Source organism: Crocodylus siamensis, chromosome 3 (genome assembly GCF_052110815.1).
Source record: "Crocodylus siamensis isolate JL-2025a chromosome 3, ASM5211081v1, whole genome shotgun sequence".
Lineage (NCBI taxonomy): Eukaryota > Metazoa > Chordata > Crocodylia > Crocodylidae > Crocodylus > Crocodylus siamensis.
The window spans coordinates 171788477-171815865 of NC_143397.1; the positions used below are offsets into that span (position 1 = coordinate 171788477).

Consider the following 27389-nt stretch of genomic DNA (forward strand, 5'->3'; position numbering starts at 1 on the left):
AACAAAGATGGAACAGCAAGCACAACAAGGGCCCAAATAACATCCCAATTAACTAAGTTTAACCTTCAGAATCTATCAAGAGCTCAGGAACCAGAAAGAGCTTGATTTTCAGTTCTCTGGTTTATTTGCAAAAAACACTGCTATTGAAGCACAGTAAAACTGACTCAAAAAACCAGCATCTTGAGGTTCCACTTTTCACACACAGAGTAACAGCATGAAGGGGTTTCAAATAAAGGTCAGAATGTCCACATATTAAGTTTAACAAACACACAAGAAGAATTAACGAGACATTTCTTAAAGGTACTTTGAAGCAAAATCAAGGTTAGTACTTCAATCAAAAAAAACTTAGATACTTACGCAACGGATTCTGCCCTTCACTGGCATAGTATTCATACATGCCACTTTTGACAAGAGTGTCATAGTGTGGTAGGAAGTCAATTCGTTCCTTTGTTGCTGAAAGTAGCATCTGATCCACTGACTGGAGCAAATATAAAGTGATCCCATTTTGAACAACCTCATCTGTAATGGAAAAAGGAAAATACTAAATACACAGGTAATGAATTTGCCTGAACTGAGGAGTAATGGAAATCACCACCACATTAAGCTGTGTAGAATGCGTTTCAGAGTGGATCAGTTTTCAAGACCATTTTTTGAGATTTTAGTTGTAATAGGACTTCCACCTATGTCCGAAACAGGAATAAAATCTGCAAGAAGGTTGTTTGGACACACGATCAATGATTATACAGCTGTACTTAATACAACATACTTACTGAAGTTGTCCTCTGTAATCTGTTGCCTGTTAGTAGTTGTGATAACAAAATTCTCTCTGGAAGAGATGCCAAATGCCTATATGATAAGAAAGATTTAAAAAGGACAGTTACCTTATAAAGCACGGATTAAAAAGGAAGTCTCCTTTCAACATGTTTTGTCACAAATCACTGTATTATGGTCAAATTTATAACACAGTATTAAGGATAAAGAATTTTGACTGAATTCTTTTTATTCTTATTCCAAGTCATTTTCACTTCTTTTACTTGTTTACATATGCTCTAGTGCAGAAGTTTTAACTTTTCCTACCTCACTTAAAGATGGTCTTAGCCAACTGGGCAAGGTACCTGGACTCTTTCCAGTCTATTCACAATTTCCTTGGAAGTGCAGGGCCCAAAAATGGACACAAAGGGTGCTGACAGAAGTGATGTTCATTGTGCAATTCGCCCCCTGAAAGCACTCTATAAATGTGGCCTGATGGAGGTGCATGGCTGCAGTGTGCTTTAAAAAGTGCCCAATTGTGCAACAAATTAACCCCCCATCTAATGAGGGTTCAGACGAAGGCACTCCAAAGTGGAGCATCTCCGTTAACTTCTGACTGCCCAGCGCTGTCTGCAGGATGGGAGGGGGAAGAAGGATGGGGAGGGAGCTCTGGGCTGGGGTTTACACAGCCCAAGCTGGAAGGGAGGCAAGTGGACTGGAGCCCTACCTGCCTTGCAGCCCCCGCCCTCCCTCAAGTGCCCTCTGCCTCCAGCTCAGGCTGGGTAAACCCCAACTTAAAACTGCCTCCCTCCTGACTTCTCCCCCATCCCATCCTACAGACAGCACAGGAGCCAAGGTGGGGGGGGGGGGGCGGGGGGGGGCAGAGAAAAGGGCCAAGGAGAGAGGTTGGCAGCAAGCAGCCTCTCTCCAATGGATCAACTCCAAAGTGGACCTTGATTCCCCCCTACACCCACCGAATGTCTGTCTGTTGAGGGGGTGAGAAGGTTGCTCTAACGTATGGTACTTTATTATGGCACCACGAGTTAGAGCAGGGAACTGCATGTCTGTCAGTGCCCAAAGCTTGAGGCAAGGCCTCAATGCCAAACCACTTTCCTTTATTTGCGAGACACATTCCTGTTAACACAGTTCAGCATGTTACTAGGTTTTTTCTTTTCTTTTTTTGCGCAACAAGGACAAATAGTCAACGCATATTCAGCTTATTGTCTATTATAACGCCCAATTTCTTTGGTACCCTAGGGAACAGCCCATCCAGCTGTACCCTCTGAAAGTATCCATCTTGTCTAAGTAATCTCTAACCTGTTCTTCTACTACTCTAAAGCTGTTCAAAAAGCCTTCCCAATCTTTGCTACCAACTATGCTTGTTATCTAGTATTCACGAAGACTGACATGGGGAGAGGAGGGGGAAAAGCACTTTAGCCTTTTCTGCATCATCTGTAATTAGATTGCCTTCCACATTCCATGAGGGCCTGAAACTTTCTTTGGTCTTCCTCTGCTGACATGCTTGTGGAATCCTTTTTTTATTATTTTTTACCTCCCCTTCCAGTTGCATCTCAAGTTGTGCCTTGACTTCCCTGGTTTTCTCCTTGCATGCCCATGCAATTCTCTTATACTTTCCCCTAGTGCAGCAAGAGGTATGAATATCTGTTTCCTTCATCTTTGTGCTGCCATAATTTTTTTTTCTAGCAGCACAAAGGTGAGGAAAGTGGAAGTCTGTTACCGTCCTTAAGTTCTTCCCTAGTACTATAATCAAGTTTCTACTTTTTCAAGGATTCTTTCAAGTTTCAGAAACACATTTAGAAGATCAGTCTCTAACCAGAGTGGTCTCCTCTTGCACTTCCAATTAGTCTGTCAATTACAATAGCTTGCTTCTGCACCCTTAAAAAGGGCCTCTTTAAAAGTACAACCAGCTCTCCTGGACTTCTCCCCTGCCCCTCAGGACTTCGGGACCCTGCCCATCAGTTCCCCAAGTCAGTTAAAGTCTGCTTTCCTAAAATCCAGCATCTTTATTTTGCTACTCCTCTTCCTTCCTCCCCTTAGGATCTTGAACTCTAAAATGTCATGGTCACCATCACCCAAGATACCTTTCTTCCACCTTCACAACTAACTCCTTCCTGCTCGCAAGCATCAAATCAAGAGGAGTTCCCTACTAGTTGGTCTCTCTAGCATACCTATCAAAGAGTTTCCCCCAGCACTCTCCAAGAAATCCCTCTATGAAAAGACACAAAAACTCCTTTGATGCCTCCACCCAGTCAGGGCCCCCCAGTCTCTAAGGGCAGCCTGGTGGGGACCCTGCAGCCAGGGGTGGGAGAGGGGAGTGGGAGTCCCCTCACCTGTCCCTCTTTTGCCCACCTTTGGGCCCTGGAGGAGCAGGTGAGGTTGCTCCAGTCTGAGGTCAGCAGGCTAAGGGGAATCAGGGCTGCCGAGGACAAACCTGATGGCTACTTTTGTTCTCTGCAGGGTCAGGAACCTAGTGGAGAAGCGCCTCAGGAGAGATTTGACAACGGTATGGCAGACGGCCACCTCCTGAGCCAGGGCTACTTGTGCTACCAGTATCAGCTCCCCAGGTAGAGCTGGGAACAGGTTCGAGGCCCTGGCAGCCGTGGAGGAGGTGTCAGCATGTGAGGATGCCTGCAGAGGAGCCGATGCCACCCCACGCATAGCACAGACTGAGCGATGCCAGAACACCAAGAGGAGACGCCGGGTCCTCGTCATGGGTGAGTCTATCTTGAGAGGAACAGAGGGGCCCACCTGTTGCCCTGATCCCATAACATGTGAGGTTTGTTGCCTGCCTGGAGCTCAGACTCGGAACATCATGGAGATGATCCCAGACCTCATCCGACCCTCTGATCAATACCCCATGGTCCTCATCCATGTGGGAACAAATGATGCGGCCAGGAGCAGTCCAGACTGCGTAATAAGAGACTACAAGACTCTGGGGGCCAAGCTCAAGGAGATGGGGATGCAGGTGGTTCTCTTTTCTCTTCTCCTAGTGAGCAGATGCAGACGGTGCCATGAGCCATGCATCGGCGACGGCAACTGGCAGCTTTGGAGCTGGTGTTACAGGGTGGGCCTTGGGTTCTTGGACCATGACCCACATTTCTGCACAGAGGAGATGCTCAGACAGGACAGGTTTCATCTCTCTCCAAAAGGTAAGTATGTTTTTTTCTTCCAGGCTGCTCTCATACGGCGAGCTTTAAATTAGGTTCGCCAGGGGACAGGGACACAGAGGAACAAGAGGACACTTTGCAGTCAAGCCAGGTGACGCATGCAGGTAATACCCAGGTAAATGACAAAGGCCAGGGCAGGCTTAAGAAAAAAGGGGGTGACACCTACACCCACAGGAGGTCACAAATGCCTCAAGCATGGGGAATAAGCAGGAGGAACTCACCCTCCTGCTAGGTAGCAAAAACCCAGACCTAGTGGGGCTCACAGAGACCTGCTAGGATTCTACCCATGACTGGGCAGTGGACATAGAGGGCTATAGGCTGAACAGGCAAGACAGAGCAGGGAAAAAAGGAGAGGGTGTAGCACTCTACGTCAAAGAGCAATACACATCCTCGAATGATCAGGATGGGGTCAGAGGGGCAAACTGAGGCACTCTGGATAAGAATGCAAGGGGGTCATGGGGAAAGGGACTTGATAGTGTGCGTCTACTACTGACTGCCACACCAAGAGGATGAGCTGGATCTGGAATTCTCAGGTCAGCTCACAGAGGCTGTGAAGTCAAGGGATGTGGTTGTCATGGGTGACCTAAACTACCCAGACATCTGCTGGGTGGAGCAGCCAGCCAGGTCCGACCGCTCACGTAGGTTCCTAGCCAGGATCTCCACATAACCCAGGAGGTGCGTAGTCCCACCAGGGGAAATGCCTTGCTGGACTTGGTCCTTGCCACAGGCAATGACCTAGTGGGTGGCGGACGGGGGAGGGGGAAGGGTCTGCGGGTACTTGACCACCTGGGAGATCATTACCCGCTGGAATTTACTATCCAGCACAGGGAGATGAAAGCAAGCAGTAAGGCAAAAGTCTTTGACTTCAGGAGGGCTGACTTCAATGAGCTAATATTAGTAGGAGAGGCATCAGGGTCTTGAAGCTTCAATGAGATGGGAGTCCAAGACAGGTAGTTGATCCTTTGGGCTCAAAGGGAGTCAGTCCCATTGCATACCAAGGGGGGCAGGAGTGCTAAAATGCCCCCATGGCTCAAAGGCATCCAGGAATGCCTGAAGGGGAAAAAATGCTGATTTCAAGGATGCGTCTGCTCCTTAACGCTTACGCCAGACCTTTACCCTTATCCACAAAGATCAAGTGAGAACACCACTTGGGCTCCAGGTCTCCTTCACCCTTGCACCAGGAACCATGTAGTCTCTTTTGACCTGCTCAAAGTTGCTCCTGAACAGTATTATTAGTGCTCAAATTAATGAGTATGGGATAGTAGTCAGATGACCTGATGAGCCTCAACAACCTTTCTATGATGTCTCAGATGCAGGAAACACACCTCCTGAACCAACATATAAGGGTAGCAGATGGATGTTTCCGTGCCCAGCAGGAGGCAGTCATGTACCACCACCATGTGTCACCTCCTCTTGGCAGAAGTGGTCTGAATCCTCCATCCCCTAGAAGTGTATGGTTTGGGCTTTCCTACCACTGGAGTAGGCTCCCTCTCCTTCTCATCTGATGCTTCATATCTGCTTCCCTGCTAGACAGCCACATTTTCAGAAGAGGAGTGCTCTCTGTTGTCAGAGGTAAACTGCCAGCTTCCACCTGCCTGAGCACCTGTCTTCTGTATCTTCCAATGCCTTCTCTGGCTGTCCCTCTTCCATGATATGGAAAAGGAACATCTTTGTGTATTGAGTCAATAAATACCTCATGCTCATGGATGCTTCTGAGCATTATCCATCTGCTCATACAGCTCCCACATTTACCCAGTTCTTGTCACAGTAGGACAGTCCACCAAGGGGCTCCTCTCACACTGGTTCCTTCATCAACTGGATTTTTTGTTACCTATCCCGCTTATTTCAAGCCTTTTGCATTTTTTTGTAGTTGCCATCACCCCATTTTACAATACCTAGCTTCACAAGGTGCTGGAACATGCCACCATACATCTCTGTGTGTTGCAGACTGCACAAGGTTTTGCCCCAAAACATAATTCGTATTTGGTTGGTGACCAACAGTAAAGTAAAAAAAAAAAAAAAAAAAAAAAAGCTAACTCAAATAAGTTAACAAAATTTAAATACTAGACTTGTTAAATTGTGTCAACAGAGAACTATACTGGGGGAAACAATATTTCTTATGAAGGCTAACCTTAAGTGGAATAGCTATTCACTTTGCATAGAACACTATTTAGACTGACCTACACCTAGGCAGGCTAGCTAGACCAAATGCATTCTTTCAAAAAAAAGAAACAAAAAACAAGACAACCCCTCCTGAAAAAGGTCTCCTAGAATTGTTCTTTGAGTGCATCTCAATGTGCATAGCTATCTTCTATAAATACACATAGAAACATTCATGAAGGTGGAAGAGTCACAGAACTGTAGAAAAGATTAACTGAAGAGTTTACAAAGGTGTTTATGAAAGGGTATGTTTAGAGTTTAACTAGTGATGCAATATCTCTATAGACACAAACACTTAATCATTATTCTTCAGACTGCAAAAGCCTCAATACAGACTCTATCATACATTTTGAGCAGGTATTCAACATAGGCAACTTTTTGTTCATAGTAGTCAAGCTGCAACTGAAAAGCCCTAATTTTGTTGTGCGGTCAGCTGGTTCAGAAAGGGGGGTCCGAGAAGGGTGGCCTAAGACTCTCTGAAACATCTTCCAAGCTCAGCAAAATAAATTTCTTTCTATATAATGTTATGCTCTGCTATCGGCCAGTCTCCTTGCAGCAAGATCACCACTGCTGCAACCCTGGGAAGGCCCCAGGACCCCAGGTAAGACTGCTAGGCCAGCCCAGTACTGGCCCCAGCCTCCCCTATCCCACCTGGGGTAACCTGCTGCATGCCAGAGCACAGGCTCTGCTGTATGCGTAGCACAGGTGTTCCCTGGGGACAAGTAGTGGCAGTACAAGGTGTGCCCTTGCTAGTTGTCCTCAGGGCACCAAACATCCATGTATGTCTGGACACACTCGTATTGTTTACTGAAAGTTAAACAAGTTAAAAGGTTTAGCATTCACTTACTACAGTGGAAGGGCAGGCACAGAGCCAATTACAACCAAGCAACTGACATAATTTTCTGACCCCTTGCAGTAATCAGTTCACCTGTTTATACCTGCCCCCTTGCAGTAATCAGTTCACCTGTTTATACCTGCCACCAGGCAAACCAGGGGTTCACCTATACCAAGGGTCAGCAACTTGTGGCATGCAGCATGGTTTTTACTGGCACGCAGACTGCTCCCTCCCCCAAGAGGCAGAAAGAGGCGCTCCCAGATCAAGCAGCACATGGCTGCCCAGGAACACTTGCGCTGCCATCAACTCAAGCACTAGACAGAGACTTGCCAATGCCGGACCACAGCCCCGGAACAACCTGACCGCGCTGCCAACCCCAGACAGGTAAGAGCCCCTGGCCCCAACCCTAGCCTTGCCCCGTAATATCACTGAGCTATTGAGAAATGAATCTACAACAGTGACAATGTAGAGAAAAAAAGGCACCTACAGTCTAACAGTGTGCACACAACAAGTCAAATGTAAGATGACATGCCATACTATAGCATGTAATAGGTCCCACTCAGTGAGCCCTTTGAATCAGCTCTACATGGCTCTGCCATGGCTGCACAGCAAAATCTAACAAAACCAAATTGAACTGTACAAACCGAAACACCCATTGATAGATCTCTTCTTTGGTAGGTAAAACTCATTTCTAACATTTTTCCACTGCAGTGTGATGACATAGTCCAAATAATCCGATTTCAGTGCCTGAGGGTGAATTTCCCAGATATAAACAAAGAAGGAGTGCGTGTATTAATCACCTTCCAGAAATTTTCAACACTAGCAAGGAGAAAAGGACCTTGGAACACCCCATACTATAAGGTTCCTGATCCCACATCCTAAGCAGAACTGCAGAAAAAGACTCCTTTCAATATCAACGATTACCTTGGAACCATTCCTCCCTTTCACGTGATGTCCATCACTGCTTCTGTCTCAGTCTGCAGTTCAGGCTCTTGAATCAGAGAGAAATAAAGCTGGAAGGCACCTCTAGATAGAGGTCATATAGTCCAAACCCCTGCCTGAGGCAGCATCATCCCTGCCCAAGCTATCTGATACAATCCATAATCTAAACCCTACATAACATTAGAGTCAACCCTTACAACCCTTGAAGGGTCAACCCTCCTATTCTCCATGGAATTCCATCATACCTTACAACATAGACTTAACAACCTAACCTGCCACAGGTGAAGCATTGGAACCATGGCAGCCAATGACCTGCTTCTATAAGATGTTGTCAATATGTGTTTGAGCGATCCCACAGAGAGCCATGCCCCCTGCTACAAAGGAAGGCAAAACCCCCCACAGTCCATACCAATCAGACTATGGGGTAAAATTCCTTCCTGACCCCAAATATGGCAATTGGTCTGACCCAAAGCAGAGAGGCAAGAACCTCCAGCTTTGGTCCCAGCAGGAGCATTGGCACACCTCAGTCACAGCCCCCAGCTTCACTTATAGGCAATACCTAGTGCCTCTGAGGAAGACTTAAAAACATCCTGACATGTAGCAGAAAGGCAACGAGCAAAGCCAAGAAGTACAAGAAATACCCATAGCAGAACACAGGTACAGCTATGTCTAGATCCTCCCTAGCCAGTGTCTGCCCAACCTCTTCTTGAATACCTCCAAAGGTAAAGGGTCCCAACCTTCCTAAGCAGTTCTAACAGTGAAGAAGTTTTTCCTAATATCTAATCTAAAACTTATTTTACTGCTTCTTCAAGCCACTGGTCCATATTTCCCTTACCTGTTCTCTCTTGCTGCAGTATCCCTCTTCTTTACGGCAGCCCTTCAAGTACGTGAAAACTGCTATCATGTCCTTTCTTAAGCACATTTTATGCAAGCTGAACATGTCTAGCTCCTTCAGCCTCTCCTCACATGATTTGCCTTCCAAACCCTTGATTATCTTTGTTACCTACCTTTGGATCCTCTCCAATTTCTCCATGTCCTTTTTAAAATGTGGACCCCAGAATGCACAGAGTGCTCCAGATGAGGCTTAATCAATGCTGAGTAGAGAGGTGCTCCTGTCTTGCACATAATGCTTTTATTGATGCAACCAAAACCAACATTTGTCTTTTGTGCAACTGTATCACACTGCAGACTCAAATTGAGTCTGTAATCTACTAAGACTCACAAATCCTTTTCCACAGTGCTGCCATCCAGCCAGATGTCACCCATTTTATATTTGTGTTTTTGATTATTCCTCCCAAGATGCAGCACCTTGCATTTGTCTGCACTCAGCTTCATCCTGTTAACTCTAGCCCAATTTTCCAATCTGTTGAGATACTTTTGAATTGCACTTACATCTCCCAACATGTTTGCAACCCTTCCCAATTTTGTGTTGTCTGCAAACTTACTCAAGAAGTCTTCTATGCCAGCATCCAAATCATTAATAAACATGTTGAACAGCACTGGACCCATGACAGACCCCTGTGGGACTCCACTGGAAACCTCCTACCATTCTGAAGTGAACCAGTTAATAAATTACCTTATACTTACAGCTATTGAGTCAGTTATCTAGCTACCTTATAGTAATTTTGTCCAGGCTGCATTTCTCCTATCTTTTTTATTAGAAAATCATGTGGGACCTTGTCAAAAGTCTGTTGAAGCTCAGATACACTACATTCAACAACCCAAATAGTTACTTTGCCAAAGAAGGAGATCTATTTTGTTTGACATGATTTGTTTTTCATAATCCATGCTGGCTGCTTGTGATCAGCCTTTCTTCCTTCATACTAGCGAACTGCCCATCAAGAATGACGGGTGGGGTCGAGGGGAGGGGGCTGGGATGGAGTGTCACCACCTAATGCCTCATGTTGCCGCTGTTCTGCCTCTCCGCCACCCCGCCCAGTCCTTGGCATGGCTTCGGAAACATAGCAGTGATTCCCCACTCTTGGAGCACTCTGATTGGCTGTTTCCATCAGCCAATCAGTGCGAATAAAGCATGACTGACAGACAGACAGACTTTTATAATATAAGAATGCTTGCAAATGGCCTTCCTTAGCATTTGCTCAAGTAACTTCCCACACATGAAGGTAAGGTTAACGAGTTTGTAGTTCTCTGGGTCCTCCTTGCTGCCTTTAAAGAGGGGAGCCAAAATGTGTGATGCGGGGGTGACAGACAGTCTAGGTATAAGTGTCCTAGATTGGGTTCTGTGTATGTGGGGCTGGGGGGTGGGGAAGCAAATCAGGCCATCTCCTCTGGGAGATTTTTCGCTGGTGGTCTATTGGAGTCCATATACTGGCACTTGCACATGACGTGCTCAATGCGGATGTTTCTTGACTGTCTGATGATGCTGGACACCCTGAGGTGCCTCATCAGTTTGGCATAGTGGCAGAATACTCAGCAGGTGCACAGGAAGCTCTCACTCCTGGGGTCCCATGGTCTGAGCACCCCAAAGATCAACACCTTGATGGTCACTTTTTATCCGCGACTCCTCAGGGCATCCGCCAGCAGCTGGTACTTAATATGCTTCCACTTGCAGGCTTGATGAAGGCTTGCCGCTAGTTCTCAAATGCAATGCTGATATTGACCACCACAATGCATTCTGTTCTCGTCAGCCAGCTCTAACAGCCTGGGATGGTGTGGTTGATGGACATGATTCCAGCTGAGGCTGGGACAGTTTTTACCAGGTGGGCCTGGATGGCGTTGTGGTGGAGCCGCCACACTGGCGTGGGGCCTGCAGCTTCAAAGCACATGGGGGAGAGTCTCCAATTTGTAGCCACATCTTCAGCACCTCTCACTGCAATTCCTGTATTAGACAGCACTGTTGGGCAGCAGACAGTTGAGTCTGGTGTGGTAGGTGAAGCACCAGTCCATAAAACGTGTGAAACTCCAACTGGGCATGAAGTGGATACTTGTGTCCCACTTCAAGGTAAAGTCAAAGACCTTACCCTGGTCAGATTTTGCCTTTAGGTAGCTAGCATATTTGGCTCAAATAGTGTCCTTCAGGAACCTCTCCAGGTAGGTCCTGAGGTGGGGGGGGTCATGGTGATGCAGCTGGGTCCGGGAGACTCCAAACTCCTGGTGCTCTTTGGACCAAGTCCAGACACAGCCAATGCACTTCCTGAGGCAGCATGTAGCTCTGCAGGCTCAGCTCCACAGTGAGGCAAAGTCCCCACTTTCTTGGCTGAAGTTATCCTCCAGTGAGCCGCTCAAGAATGTGGCCAGGTATCTGCTGGAGGGTTGCTTGGCAACCCTCCTTTGGGCGGTCTCCTGCAGGGTGGTGGCAGAGCACTGGCTGCTCACCATCTCATCTGGGCAGGGCAGGAGACAGAAAGGATGCGAGACAACACTGCAGGGGTCGCCCATGTGGGGGACACTGGCACCTCCCTGATGGTAGGGGACGCACCAGACCTCGTTGGTGGAGTGACAGACGCAGCCACTTCAACTCATCATCCACCTTTTGAAGGGGGTGGGGGTGGTCTTAGGGACCACTGAACCTCTCAGGATGAACGAGATGCAGGGGGCAAGGAAGGTGTTCACTGCATCAATCTTCTGCCAGGGGACCCATAGGGATGAGTTGAGTTTATGAGCATCCTGTACAATCCCATGGATAGTTTCATCCTCTAGTACCTGGCCCATTTCCCATGACTTTATGATGATCATTGCCACAGGCTCTGAGGTCTCCTCTGCCAGCTCCTTTGGTACCCTGGATTTAAGTTCATCCAGCCCTGCTGACTTGAATTCACTGAGGCCCAACAGAAGCTCTCTGACCATCTCTTTTGTTACCTCATCCCTCAGCTTTCCCCCTTCCTTATCCAGATAATCCTTAATAGATGTCTGGCTGCAACTTTTTTTTTTTTTTTTTTAAGTGAAGATTAAAGTCAAATAGCTGTTGAGTAGATCCTCCTTTATTGCATCTTTTATTAGGAGCTCACCCTGGTTTGTTTGAACCCATAGCTTCCTTGGTCCTTCTTTTCTGCCCAACGTACTTATAGATTCTCTTCTGTTGTCCTTAATCTCCTTTGCCAGGTGCAGCTTGTTCTTTATCTTTGTCTTCCTGACTTTGTCCCTGTAGGTTGTTTCTATTTTCTGGTATGCTTCCTTAGTAACCTGCTTGCGTACTTTCCTTTCATATTCATGGCATTTTAAAAGCTTCTTGTGCAGTCACATTGGTCTTTTGCCATTCTTCTTGTGCTTCCATTGCATCAGAACAGTTTCTTGCTAGGCTTCCAAAACTGCCATTTCCTCTCCACAGACTGAGACCTGTAGTGATGGAGAAGCTTGTATGTCCCAATGATTCTCAGTGCTACGTTGTCTCATACTCCTGGCAGGGCCATCCATGGTGAGCAGGCCTGAGGGGGAGGCTCCAGACAAACCCTGGTCCAAACTCCAAGTCCTCAATGACAGGTCAAGCAGAAGAAAATGTCAGGATCTCAATGGCTGTAAAGGTGGAAGAAGGCTGGAGCAAGATGGAGGTCCCCATCGTCTAGGGTTCTCCCATGCCACTGGGTTCAGATCTCCACCCCATCAAGACTAGGGGTGCACTGATACAGACTTTTTGGGTTGATACCAATGGACAATTATTAAAAAGCCATATCAGCTGATAATGATCCAATTGGTGATATGCAGTCCGGGAGTTTGGAGAGTAGCATCTGGCTGGTAAGTCTATTAGTAGGAAGGGGCATGGGGGACAGATTGAGGCCCCTGTGGCGAGGAAGGGTGTAGGACTGGAACTGGGGCAGGCACTGCCCATCCAGGGTGGGGTGTGGGACTGGGCCACAAGCAGCTTGTCTGGGGCATGGGGGAAAAGGGGGGCCTGGCTCCCGCGGTGCACCCCCGGGGAGAGGCATGGAGGGGCATGTGCCTCCTAGATCTGTGCGCAGGGCAAGGATGGGTGTGGCCATGCCAGCCTCTTCCCAAAGGGAGGGGAGGGAGGGGAAGGGGAGGGGCACCTGCCCCTGCCCCAGCTAAACTCCCTCCCTCACCACAGGGGCCCTTGATCTGCCCTGCTTCACCCAAAGAGACTTACCACCCAGATGCTGCTCTCCAAGTTTCCAGGCTTGCCCCATGCATGAACGTGGCATTTATCGGTGATATTATCGGCGACATTAATCAGCCATATCAGCCAAAAAAAGTTGATTGCCTGTAACGTCCATTTTCCTTTTATCAGTACCGATATGATATAGTACCAGTGTACCTCTAGTCAAAACTGTATGGTTGCTGTTCCTGTGCACCAGCTTCCTCATGTTAAGACACATGTAGAGCCACAGAAAACAATACAGTCTCCTGTACCAAACTCCAAAAGCCCTATAGGATGGATGAGTGGCGACAGAAATAGAACTAGTGAATCTGGTAGTCTCCAGCCACAAATCTGCATACAGGTGGTGGAGGCCTGGTGGTCTTCTTGTATCTTGATTGAGACAGGTGCAATTTTTGCAGTTGCTACCGTGACTGAGCAATCCTATTTAGGAACCCCCTTGATCACTCCACACAAGGAAGGGACAAGAAAAGGTGCCATAAACCTAGGCTGTCTTATCTGCTCCTGGCTGGATAACCACGTCCAGTAGGATTGTTTCTCTGTGGCCAAAAACATCATAAGATGACAATGATTTTTGCAACCTGAGATGTTCACACCTTGATGAATAACCAAGATGATGAACAACCAGAACAAACTGCCATAGTCTCCAGGGAACTAGTGAGATACAACATTGACATTGCAAAGTAAGATTAGATGACTGGATGAGGGTCAGTTTAGGGAAAAGGGTAGGTGGAAACTATGCCTTCTTTTGAAAGGAGAACCTGGCCCAGGACAGGTAAGTTCATGGCAGCTTGGCCATCAAGAATCAGCTTATCACTCAACTTATGGAGCTCCCAATGGGCATTAGTGAATGTCTTATGACCCTTCATCTTAAACTCAGCAGAAACCAGTACGCCACTGCCATCAGTGTGTACAACTGTAACTAGTGGGCACCCTGGGGCCATCTAAACATAGACCTACCCACTTGTCTTAAGGCCAGCAGCCCACCTCCACACCAGCCATGCCTTAATGTTACTAATGATCCAATGTTAATCAGGCGGGAGGCTGCTCATTTATTAGGGCTGTGCGAAGCTTCGACTGCTGATGTGATTTGGCAGAGATTCAGCAGCCAAATCTTCGAATTGAATCAGAAGACCCTTTAACTCTCTGAATCAAATCAGAACCCTCCAAATTGATTCGGAAAGATTTGGAGATAGACACAGCTTTAGATGTTTTTTCTATATACCTCAAGGTACCAGGCAGCTTGTTAATGTTGCAATGGTGGGGCAGATGAAGCATCCCACAGGAGTGTGGTGGGGTCCCCAGTGTGCTCAGCAGCAGACCCGGAAGTGGACCAGAAGCACGTCCAGTCTACTTCCAGGTCTGCTGGGGAGTGTGCAGGGGAGGTCCCCCCCACACCCTCCCAGCTTGGTGACTTGCCTCCTGGGTCTGGGGTGGGGGGGCACCCAGGGTCCCCCCGTGGCCAACTGCCAAGCTGGGAGGGGGCCAACAGGGCCCCAGCACACTCGGTGGCAGACCTGGGAGTAGACCAGAAGTACTTCTGGGTTCGCCATGGAGCATGCAGGGAGTTCCCCATGCTTCTGTTCACAAGTTGCACCTGGTACCTTGAGGTATGTAGAAAAAACATTTCAAGCTGTGTCTATGGCTAAATTGCTGATTCTCTGAATCAGCATCGAATCTTTTTTACTTGTGCCACCCATAAACACTGATACAGATTTTTTGGTTTGATACCTATGGACAATGATTAGTGTTGATCAACACCAAGACTGGTTCCATGAGTGAAACACCAAGTTCCAAGCCCTTCTTGACCGGAAGAAAAGAGCTCATTCTGTTTAGCAAGATAATAACTTACCTAAGCAAAAGAAAGATGTATCCCCTTGTCAAAGCTGAAGTTCAAAGGAGGATTCAGGAAATCAAAAAGTGATGGCAAGATAAAGACAAAGTCTAGTTTGCTGACAAACATGGCATTCATTGCAAGCTGTGCATGTCATCTACAGCCTAGTTTCCCATGGTCCTGCTTTTGCAGGATGGCTCGACGTGCTTCAAAGGCAATGAATCTATCCAAGTTGGATGGAAAGAGCACTTTGATGCACTCTTGAACTGTGAGTCTACTGTGGCAGATACCACCACCAAATCCATGTCTCAACACCCTTAAGAGGGATTCCTCGTCAACCTGGCTAGCCTAGAGGTCTGGCATACCATCAAGGAAATCAAGAACAAGCCTACTGGATCAGATGGCATACCTGCTGATATCTACAATGCTGGTCATGAGGAACTGGGACTGAAACTCCACCAATTTATTCTTTTATGCATTTGGAACAAAGAGATCCCTGGGGACACAAGGAATGCCAACATCATGACTGTCTTCAAGAAAGGAGGCAAGTCCGTTTGTGGAAACTATCAATGTATTACCTTCTTTTCCACAGCAGGAAAAAATCCTTGCCTGCATCCTCCTCAACAATCTTCTACCTCTTGCTGAAGAAGTCCTGCCAGAACCTCAATGTGGTTTCAGACCATCCTGTGAGACAATTGACATGATCTTTGTTGCTGGTCAGGTCCAAGGAAAGTGTTGGGAACATCAGGACCTGTATCTAGCCTTCAATGATTTCACTAGGACCTTTGATTCCATCAAACATGAAGCCTTGTGGAAACCACTGGCCAGATTTGGATGTCCACAAAAATACATCAAGGCCCTGAGGCTTCTCCAAATGACTGTGCCTGTTCTATGCAGTGGACTGAGACAGATATGTTTGTCATCCAAACCGGGGTCAAGCAATGATGCATCAACTCTATTCTCCATTTTTTTTTTTGACAGTCATCTCAACTCTCATTAAGGGCCACTTTGTTTCTGGAATCAGCATGGAATATCAAATGGATGGAGGGTGAATTGAGTCAGTGATCATTAAGCACCAACTTCTCTCCGCCAGACAGGAGCAGATGCCCAACTCTCAACTCCCAACACAAGTACTCTAGCTTAGTAACAGCCTGAGATCTAGTGGTGGCCAGAGGAAATGCTACGAGGACACAAGGAAGGGATACCTCCAGAAACCAGGTGCCAACGTCAAGACTTGGGCGGAGCTGGCTACCAACCAGCTCCAATGGCGCTGCAACTTCAACCAAGCAGGTACCTGTTTTCAGATCCAGCACCTCACCCTCAAAACAGAGAAAATTGCACAGAGAAAAGAAAAGGAGAGAAATCCTGGATTATGGCCTATCCTCTCCTGCAGAAAGACCTGTAATTTCTGCAGATGCGTCTATGGCTCGAGGACTAGACTCTTAAATCATCTCAAGACCCAATGAGCTGTGGTAGACATCATCCTCAAAATCAAGGGATTGCCAATGATGGTTGCGCCCTTTAGAAGTTCTAGCCCTCCTGGGTCTGTCTATTTTTCAGTCTCTCTTCCCATGGCACCATGCCTATTAACTCCCTGAGTCAGATGAATTTTGCTGACCTCATGCTTTCCCCATCACAGGATCTGGAATTCTATCATACTGTGATTAGCTCCTCCCAAGTTAGCCATCGTCACAGCATGGTCCACACCACCCCTTTAATCCCTTTGCCGTAAATGGTATACTAGTTTTTTAATATTGCTCATATTCAATCATTCAGAATGGATAACATGGCTGAGGACAATTTGGTTGATATATTACAAGGAAGATGCAACCACAAGAACTCATAAAAGGATTTGTGGTAGGAACTGCTTCTTTGTACAAAAAGAAATTCTAAATATTCAAAGCTTTGTTTTATAAACAAACTTATGAGTACACAAACAAGTTCCAAAACATCAAGGTAAAACCACAAAGATCAGATGTTCAAGAAACCATGCAATTACTTTATCTTTACATATCCTTCTTTGCTTAAAATTGAATAACTAATGATCAATATAAGAAGCTAGAAGTTAAGTTCAAAGACTTCTTCAAAAATTTACAAAATATTTACAAAAGGATAGACAGATATAACCAACTGAAGTATTTGCGCTAAAAACTGACATTAGAAGTGAGGACAAAAAGGACCCTCACAATCCAGGTTTAAGACTCTCCTTGATGACTTTACAGCAGGGGGTGCAATCCCCTAGAACAGCAGTGTTCAATTCTCAGTTCACGGTGCCATGTTATCCACCCCACAGGGCTCCCCACTTTTTGGAAATTTAGTGTTGGGGAAGCAGTACCATCACTTGCCAGCTACCAGATTTCTGGACCTGTGGGGAACCCTGGGCCCTGAGCACTGGATCAGACACCCAATCCCAGAGTAACAGTGACAGGGCCAGGCAAGGGTGACAAAAGGTTGAGCACTACTGCTCTAAACCAGTTATTCTCAGCCAGGGTACTGAGAGATCCCATCAGAGATACTATGACGCGAGTACTGCGATTGCAGCAGTAATGGCAACCAGCTGAGAACCACTGGGACAAGCTGAAGCAGCACCAACTGGTTCTCAACTACTGATGCCACCATATTCAAGAGTTATAGACAGAACGTGGGTTTTCTGGAAAACTTTGAGCCTATCTTTGATTACGGAAAAAAATTACATACAGCACACTTAATGTGGTTTAAATGTTATAATCAAACACATTTAAAGCTTTATGTAGAAAGAAATTATTTTTATTGGAATACTTGTAAAAATGTAAAGACAATACACAATAACATATACTTCCTTTACGTTGTTTGTTTAAATTTAAGGAAAAAAACAAAGGCACTGAAAACTGCTGACACACTAATTTTAGCACACCCAAAGAACTGTGCATGATATGCTGTAGTTGTCCACTCACCTGCTTCAACAGAGTTTAACTCTCTTCCACTGAGGTCATTGTGGCACCTCCAGTTTCACTGTCACTATCTGTAGAATCACTTGCACTACTTATTAGTTCCATTTCAAAATCAGATTGAGACAAATCTGATTCAGAACTAAGTGAACTGCATTCTTTCTCATTAAAGAATGGTTTTACCAATGAGTCTCTGGGCAAAAGCAACTTATCATCACACTGCTTTTTCTTCACTTGTGCTTCTGACTGATTCTCCAGAAGCAGGAGATTTTGAGAAATAGAAACAAACTCAGCAGTGCATTAATTCGTTAGTCTATTCCTCTTTTTTGTCCAGATTGAGCTGAAAGCTTTCCAGTTCTGCTCACAAGAAGCTACCATTGGTGGAAAGCTTAGGATCTTTAGAGCAATCCTGCACAACAGTTGGGCATTACAGTATACCTTCCACCATGTGAGAGGAGATATATTCTCTGCTGTGTGCCAAATGATGTCTTTGCTCCAAAGTTTTTCTTTTGCACAGTACTCAACAATGTCTGCCATCACAGAGATTTTGATGATGTTGGGGACATTCTTAGCAACTTTCATAATTGCATCGAGAATAGATAATTCATCTTCGAATAATTGTTGTCCTCGGTGTTGAGGATACAAAGGTTTGCTTCCAAATGAACTGGATAAGAGCAAAACTCAGATTTCTTAGTAAACATTTGTTTTACTACTTATTTTTCTTTTTTAAAGAGAGGTTAAGAAAGCAAAAGCTCAGTTAGATTTTCATTCAGTTGTCTGACTATCTCTGGAATATTTGAAAGGCTTGGTGCATCTCCTTGAAGTTTCCTGATAGTCACTGAAACTGGTAGTAGCAACTGAATGCTCCTTGAACTCTAACCCAGAATACATTGTTGATGAGAATCTGCTTCTGACTATTCACAGGAATAATCTGGGATACTGTGTCATCTACTGAAGCACACTGCAAACAGTTCTATGTGCGCAGCACACTATGTAAACACTTTGTAGCTGAGCCCCATCTAGTTTCTCCTGGCAATAGAAGTGCACTTTCCTTCCCCTTCTCTTTCTGTAATTTCTTCAAAGTCTAATTAGAAACAAAATGACTATTGTTGAATACCTTCACAATCACTTTGCAGTTTGCCAATACCGTCTTCATTGTATTCACACTTATTATGTCCTTCACCAGAAGATTCAACCCATGAGCAAGACAGCCAAATACTATTAAATGAGGATACATTGCCTTTAATATTTGCCATTCAGCTTTCATATGTCTCACATTAGCAGTTACAAGGGCTTGTACCTTGGAGGGACCTGCACTTTCAATCTTTTCAGCCAGTAATTTGGTTATGTATTCACCCGTATGAGGAGAAGATTTGGTAGCAATTGCTCTCAGGAATATTAGTCCAGGTGTTGCTAACAATGTTCAATAAAGGATTTCCTTGTATATCAATCCATCCATCTGACAGTCAGTGAGTCTGCTTGACCAATCCTTTGAATAACCAGTTTTTGAACTCTGCCATACTTTTTATATAAGAAAGAAAGTGATAACCAATAATGTGATGGTAACTTATAAGATGGGCAATTAGCATAATACAGCAGCAGCACAGAAGCAAATTAATTAGGCAATGCATACAGATAACAACTAGTGATGCAATATCTTCATAGATACAAACATTTAATCATTTCTCCTTAAACCTCTCAAACATTTCAGTATAGCCTCTACCAAGCTAAGCAGTTCTCAACACAGACAATTTTTTGTTCATAGAAGTTAGACCCAGAAGTTAATTCCTCCAAGAGTTTACAGTCTAAAAAAACAAGAGTGTAGTGTCTGAGAAAAAAAGATGTTTTAGCCCAGTGGTTGTCTACTAAGGACATGCGTACCCCTAGGGGTACTTGTCGTAGGGCTATGCAAAACTCTGCATGCATTCATGAAGCTGCAGAGCATCACATGGGCGGCCAGGAGTGCAGCTCAGCTTGGGGAGAGCAGCCAGAGAGGGGCATGGGACTGACCCAGATCTGCACACAGGTACTACCCAGCTGGAGTAGAGCGCAGAACAGAGCTACAAGTGGCTCATATGGGGGAGGGGGGCGAGGCAGCTCCCACTACTTCATGAATCCTGGGAGGATATGGGGGGGTACATGCCCCTGGATTTGCACATGGGGCATGCCCCCCCCCTCAGTCTCGTGCCCCTCCCCAGCTGGGCAGTCCCTGCCCCATTCCATCCCCCCCACTAGCAGCTCACCCTGCACACAAGTCGGGGGCACATGCCTCCCATGCCCTATGGGCATGTGCGCAGCAGTGGGAGCCACTCCCCGCTCCCCAAACAAGCCACTCACAGCTCCATCCCACGTCCCATACCGACCCAGCTAAGCAGTGCCTGCCCCTGCCCCATGTCCTTCCTTACCACAGGCCATCTATTTGTCCCCTGCCCTAAAAACAAGAAAAAAAATATAAAGGGGTACATGAGCTGAAACTTTGAGACAGAAGGGGTACACACTTGTTAAAAAAAAAAGGTTGAAAACCACTGTTTTAGCTCATCGTTTTTGGTTATCAGTAGTAGCAATATTAGATTTCATAGACATTAGGGCTGGACAGGACCTTGGAAGATCATCGAGTCCAGCCCCCCACCTAAAGGGCAGGAAATCAGCTGGGGTCATAGGATCCCAGCAAGATAAGCATCCAATGGCTTGGCAGGACAGAAAGTTATCATCAGGGATCCGGGTTTTCCATTTCCCACAGAAAAACAGAGAAAACCACTGATTTCCCATTTTTATCAGAGAAAACATGGATTTTCTCTTTTAGCAGAGAAACCCACGAATTTCCCCTTTTTGCAAAGAGCTCTGCAGGCTGGCTGAATTCCAGTCTGCAAGAGCTCTTTGCAAAAGGGGTGAGGAAACCCGCCACCCCAAGTGGAAGGGAAACAGGGAAGGGTGGGGCCTGATGCTCACACTTAACGGAGGCTTGGAGGTAAGTGGGTCTTGCGGGGGGTGGAGCAGGGCTGTGGGGGAATCTGACTGAGGGAGCAAGGATATCTGCAGCTGGCTGGGCACTCCAGCCAGGAGGGGTTTGCAGCCTCCCTACTCCAGGCTGGAGAGCCCAGCTGGCTGGAAACCCCTGCTGCTCCCAGCCAGCTGCAAATCCCCCTTCCCAGCCACAGTGCCCAGCTGGGGAGTGCCCAAGCTGGCTGGGGGCTGACGGCGCGGGGAGGCTGCAAACCCCCACCCCAGCCAGAGTACCCAGGGGGCTGTGAACCTCCCCCACTTCTGGCCAGAGTGCCCAAGCTGGTTGGTGGCTGAGGGAGCGGGGAGCTTTGCAGCTGCCTGGGCACTCCAGCTGGGAGGCAGGGGGTTTTGCAGCCTCCCTGCTCCCTCAGCTCCCAGCCAGTTTGGGCACTCTCTGGCTGGGGGTTGCAGCCAGCTGGGCGCTCTGATCCCCCCTAGAGTGCCCCATCAGCTGCAAACCCTTGGTTGCAAATGCTGGGCTCCCCACCCTACTGCCCTCCCCCAGGCCCTCCAGATGGCAGCATGTGAGACTGGCACGGCAGGGCACAGTGGGGCTGTGCTGGAAAGCTGCCCTGGCCATGATTCCTGTGTGCATGGGGGCAGCTCAGGGTTGCGTCCCTCGCAGCTGCCCCCACCTGCAGGGCAAGTGTGGCCAAGGCAGTGTGGAGCTCACAGTGGCATGCAGCTTTCGTGCACATCCCTCTGTGTGCTGCCACGCTAGGTTGCACACGCTGCACTCTGGAGGGCAGCAGGGTGGGGAGCATGATCCCAGAGTGTGCACACACCCTGCCCCCAACCCCCCACAGATCTTGGGAGTGCAGGTCCCCTCTGCCCCCTGGGAATGCACACTGCAGCTGGGAGCTGGCCCTACCTGAGCCCACAGCAAGCAGGCAGCTGCGGGGGTGGGGGGAGCCAGCTCATGCTCCTGCTGCAGCAGCTGCTGCCTTCCGGTGGAGGCAGGGAGCTGTGGACCTGGGTCCCTGGCCCCATAGCCCTGGCAGCTGGGGTCCCCTCCAGCAGGGCTGGGGGCAGGGGCTATGGGTTGGGGGCAAGGGGGCACAAGCAGGGCTGTGGGGGGCATTTAACTTTAACCATGGATTTGGGGATTTTTTTTATCAGCGAATTTGTGATTTTTTTTAATCATGGAAAACCAGGATCCCTCGTTATCATATACTTTTTTGGGTACATTATAGCAAAAGGCAAGCTTTAAAGACATGGGAGTAAAGGTGGCAGCTTGTAGAGTATTTTGACATTACGTGAAACAATGGGAAAAAAGGAACAAAGACAACAGAAGTTAGATTTATTGGCGAAACAAAATCAGAAGTCGAACATAATACTGCAGAAACATAGGATGCGATTAGGGCATGGCGAACACTGAAGATGATGTATGGAAAGAAACATGATGCAAATAAAATCGCATAGAAATATTAAGTACAACAAGCCAGGAAGCTCTTTTTTCTTTTTTTTTTAAACATATGGTAATATCCATGCATCCAATTTTTGCAAGGTCCCAAAGAGAAAAACAAAGTCTTCCCATGGCTTATGGGTAAACGGAAGTCTGAGGTCTTTAGGGCTAGGGGCTGCACCCTCAGGCCTGTGTGCTGGGGCCCAATCTAACAACAGCAGGCCCGATGTAGCATGTTAACTCTGGGAGCTGTAAAGAGCGCCAAGGACCAATCCAGGAAGCTGGAGCACAAATCTGACACTTGGGACAGACCAACCCTGCGATACAGCACAAAGTTGAGGAGGGAAGGCTCCCTATGGCTGCAGAAATTTGCAGCAGGGGAGCATGGAGGAGGGAGCAAAAGGGGGAGTGGTGGGACTGTTAATTGCTGTGGCTCCCAAAGCTGCAATATTTAATACTGCCACTGCTCTGTCCCTCTCCACCTAAGTTTCCAGACTCACAGGACTTCCTTGCATGCAATGCACACCCAAATTTTCCCCAGCTGGTTTTTAGGGGGTAAAGGGTAGGTGAAGTCTATATGCAAGAAAATACAGAAATCTATGTAATAACTTGCTGCAATTATGAAGATCAGAAAAAAGTTGGGGCACAAGACGGCTTTTGACAACAAAAGCTGAAATGAAACCCTGGATCCTGAAGACCCGATATCAGGAGCAACAGTAAAATTCAAACACATCTACCCAGCATAAGGCAAAGAAGGGGCAGATAGTAGAATCTAGTCATTGTGGGAGGTGGGTAAGCCAAACCTAGCCCACTATCCACTTTGCCACTCAGTCCCATCTCTTCAATATCAACAAATCAATTCCACTAGAGCTGCAGCTACACTGTGGTGCCAAAGCATGTTACCGGGATGTTCCTGAGTAGCCCCAAACCAAATACAAAACATGCTAGTGAAGCCACCCATGGAGTATCCCCAGCATCCCCACATGAGTTTAGAGTGGGAGGGAGTGCTGCACTTGATCATGGTGAAGCCAGACAATCAGTTAGGCCACGCTCTCTAGTAAAAAAAAAAAAAGCTACTGCCTTCTTTCTTTTTACACTAGACTTGTTATGTCTTAAGAGCAAAAAAATAAAGCTCTACAAATCCCATGGCCCATCTTTACATTTTTCCCACAACCAGCCCCTCAACTCCAGAGTCATGAAGGGACCTTCAGAAATCACCTAGTCCAACCCCTGCCTGAGGTAGGATCATCCCTATACAGACCACCCTACACACACCATAATTTAATCTCTACATAACATTACTATCAACCCTGACAACACAGACCTAACACTATAACCTGCTGCAGGTAAAGCAGTGGAACCACTGCAGCCAAAGCCCTGCTTCTATGAAACGTTGTTAACAGATACGGTCAAGAGGTCAGTAGAGGCCCACACCCCCCACTACAGAGGAAAGCAAAGCCCACCACAGTCTGTACTAATCTGACCATGAAATAAAATTCCTTCCTGACCCCAAATATGGTGATCAGTAGGGCCCTGGGCAGAAGGGCAAGACTCCAATCAGGAACCTCGAGCAGGAGCACTGATGGACCCCAGTCACCACCCCTTGGCTGTAGCCAACCGCAGTCCCCCTGAGGAAGCTTTAAAAACACCCCAGCACATAGCAGGAGGGGGAGGCAACCAGCACAGCACAGCACAGAAGCATGTGAAATACCAGTAAGAGAACATTAGCATAACTCTGGGACAGGCAAACTCTGGTCCAGGGGCCAGACTGGGAAATGGAATTTGCTGTGGAACCAACAGCCTCTGTCCACATGACTTTCTGCCTAGTTTCCATGGAGACCCCCAGTAGGGTCAGGGTGACAGTGTGGGGCCAAGGTTTCCATGGAAATCAGCTCCAGCAGCACTGGGGAGTACATGGCTGGGCAGAGAGCTGCTCTAGGGGTGCGATCTTGCAGTGGCGACAGGCGGAGCTATAATCAGCTGTCTGCAAGCCCCAGGCAGAGGCATGCAGGCAGTGAATAGCAGCCATAGCTACACCTAGATCCTGTTACTTCCTCATTGTGACTCTGTATTAATATAAAAGGCTTCAAGGAAAAAAAACACAAAACCCCAGAGGTGCACTGGGTGTGGAAGGGAATCACCCCCCTACATTCTCCTCGAGGGAAAAAAACAAAAACCCTATGGCACCAGAAAGGAGACAGACATCTTGGGCCTTGCAGTGGCCCGGGGGGGGGGCGGCTCCCTGTGAGGGATTTGCCGGATAAAGTCCCTCCAGGCGCCGCCCCGCGGCCTCGCCCATGCAGGGGACGCCCAGCAGGGACCTGCTCAGCTGCTTCCGCCAGAGCCCGGAAGCCACCGAGTCACGTGCCGCTTCACCCCCCACACATACAGGCGCCGGCACGTGCTGGCCGCGTGCGTCACTCCCGCCCCTCCCCCACAAGCACCGGAACGCGCCGCTCCCTTCTCCCCCAGCCGTGAGGAACGTGAGCACCTGGCGGCCCGCTTTACAGCCTCTGCCTGCGGTACCTGGCAGACTGCGCTGCGGAAGCCGCGGTAACTGCCGCCGCCGCAGCTCAGCGCCTTCTCGTCGGGGTCCGCCTCCTCCCAGCGCCGGTCGAACAGGAACACGGTGTCCCCCCCGCTGCTGCTGCCTCCAGCCGTCGCTGCCATGTTGCGGAGCAGCAGAGCCGGAAACGTCTGTTCGACCCGCGAGCTCCCCCGCCTGGCGCTGCCCTTTCCGCGCACTGCCGGGAGGGAGACAGGGCGGGGCTCAGTCAGGAGGGGGCGGAGCCCGCGGCCAGGGCGGACACGGAAGAGCCAAGAGAGGCGGGGCCGGAAGTGGCGGAGAGCTGCATTGAAGGGTCCTGGAGGAGCCGCCGGGAGGGGGAAGTCTGGCATCGGCCAGGAAATGAAGCTAAAGGCGGGAGAATCCGCCCGGAAATGGCTTCAAACCAGCGCAGACGTCATTTCCGCGCCAGTCTGTACCAAGTCAAAAAGAATGGGGAGAAGTAGGGAGCCGGAAGATGACAGCCCACTCTACTGTTGCCTCCACAGGCGGGCTAATGGAGATGCCCTGCCGCGCTGGAACCACGTGTCCCTCCTCCGCGCCAGCCACTTCCGGTGCTCGTCGACGCTACTCTGGGAGCCTCCCCCAGGGAAGAGGAAGAGCGCTCACTGCCTTCCCTTCCGGCGGCCGTGTGGGCGGGGCCGATGCCCAGAGCCGGGGGGCGGGGCTGAGCACTGACGTCACCATTCTAGGCGTCCAGCGGTTCGAGGGCTTTGAGTGGAGACCTGAGAAGGGCTGGGCTGGGTGGAGCCGGGCTGCGGTTGTCCAGATGGACAGAGACCCCGTGGCTGCTGGGTCTTTTTCTGCCCTGTCCTCTAACACTTGGAGGCTAGTGGGCGCTGGGTGGTGTGCTCTGGTTGGTGTCCCTGGCCCCAGCACTACCCCTTGCTCCTGCCCCAAGAAATCTGTTGGTGTTCCAGTAATCTAGCAGGACAGAGGGGCTAACTCCCTATACACACGTGCCCAAATAGGCCTGACGTGGTGTCTTCCATTGTTAGTTCTGTGAACTCAAGTAGAAAGCAAACCCTTTGCTGCTCAGGCTTGGATGCAGGTCAGAAGTCGCTGATAATACTGCTTCACTTCAGAAGGTGCAGCATCAGGACCCATGTTTGTAGGGTCAGATGGGAGCAAATGTGGTATGTTTGAATTCATAGTTTCATAGCTCTCTCATTTTAAGGATTAAGGCATTGTACAATCTAACTTAATATTTCACACCATGTTTAATTATTCCAAGTTGTCCAGACTGGGGAATGAGTGGCTACTGTGTTTGGCACCAATGAGGCCATACTGCAAGAACAATGTAGGCAGATAAGTAGGAAAGAAACTAGCAGAAAGCAACACAAATGACTAGGGGGCTGAAAACAGGATGTATGAGAAAAGGCTAAAAGAACTAGAGTTATTTAGCCTGGAGAAGAGAAGACTGAGGAGAGATTTGATAAATTTCTAAATATCTATCGTAGACGGGGTGGAGATAGTCACAAAGGATAGCCAGTCAGGGACAAAACTTGGAGCAAGGGTCTCAAACTGCTGCAGAGGAAATTTAGGTTGAAAATAAGGATAAACTTTCTGACTATGGTGGTAGTTGACCATGGGAACGGGCTGCCCAGAGAAGCTGTGAGATCACCATCCTTGGACATTTTCAAAAGTAGGTTAAACAAACACTAGGCTGGGATGGTTTGTGCAGAGATGAACCTGCCCTGAACAAGGGGCTTACGGGGTCCCTTCCTGTACTGCTTTTCTATGATCCCTGAATCATATAAAGTTTACAAAGTTTGCATTTCTAACTTTAAACATTGAAACTTGCCTGTTTGACTAAAACATACCTACCAAATCTCTTTAATCATGACTAGAAGACTTGAGGTAGTGAGAAATTCACCTTGGTAATTTGTATGACTGGTTAATCAGCGCCACTGTTAGAAATGTAGGTCAGCTTCAGTTTACAGCCATTAGTTTTTGTTACACCTTTATCAACTAAATCAAAAAGCTGTTTGATGTCCAATATTTATTTTTATTAAAGTACTTGGTTAGTGTAGTCAGTTTAACTCTACCCAGTTTTGATTGAGCTCTAAATCCCATCAATGTAAGACCTTTTCTGCAGTCTTGGACTCATACTTGTGTCTTTTCTAATCTACGTCCTCTCCAGTCTTCCAACTTTCTCTTTTGTGTGGGCACCAAAATTATTCCCAGTATTAGTCTTATTGCTGCTGTACAGAGGCAAAGTTACCCTGAACTGGGATAATGATGCTAATTTGTTAGTGAAGTGCTTTGAGAGCTATTAGTGCAAAACTGTATTTATAGGGTTTGCTGACTTTTCCCTTATTTATGATTTGTGTTTTTCTACTGTGTATATATAGAGATGATTGCATAATAACTCAGAAATAAAAAGTCTTACTCTTGTATATTGTGTGTGTGGTGTGTATGGTGGGGTGTGTGAGGGGGTGTGGGGGCAATAGGGTATGTTGGGGGGAGTGTATATGTGGCATTTGTGGGGTGTGTGAGGGAGGGGTGGGGTGGGGACCCCCACACACTCCTCTCCCATGGTACACAACCCCTGCTGCCAGCAGCAGCAGCCTGAGCTCAGGGTGCTCATGCCCTGTGTAGGTGCTGCCACCTGGGGGCGCACAGTTCCAGCCAACGCTGCATGTGGTGGTCTGAAGCGGAGCCAGGCTCGTCTGCCTCTATCATGTGGGGTTCCATGTGGCACACAT

General features: G+C 47.8%; 1 protein-coding gene across 1 annotated transcript in view; it reads right to left on the reverse strand.

Annotated features, from left to right (window-relative positions):
- Positions 1–27024, reverse strand: part of SMCHD1 (structural maintenance of chromosomes flexible hinge domain containing 1) — a 143319-nt gene extending 116295 nt beyond the window's left edge. Inside the window, exons 1-3 of the mRNA XM_090039751.1 lie at positions 24642–27024; positions 771–846; positions 358–519 (exon numbers count right to left, since the gene is read on the reverse strand). Coding sequence (XP_089895877.1) covers positions 358–519; positions 771–846; positions 24642–25013 — 610 coding nt within the window. The 5' untranslated portion in view covers positions 25014–27024. The remainder of the gene's footprint in view (positions 1–357; positions 520–770; positions 847–24641) is intronic.
- Between the last annotated feature and the right edge of the window lie 365 nt (positions 27025–27389).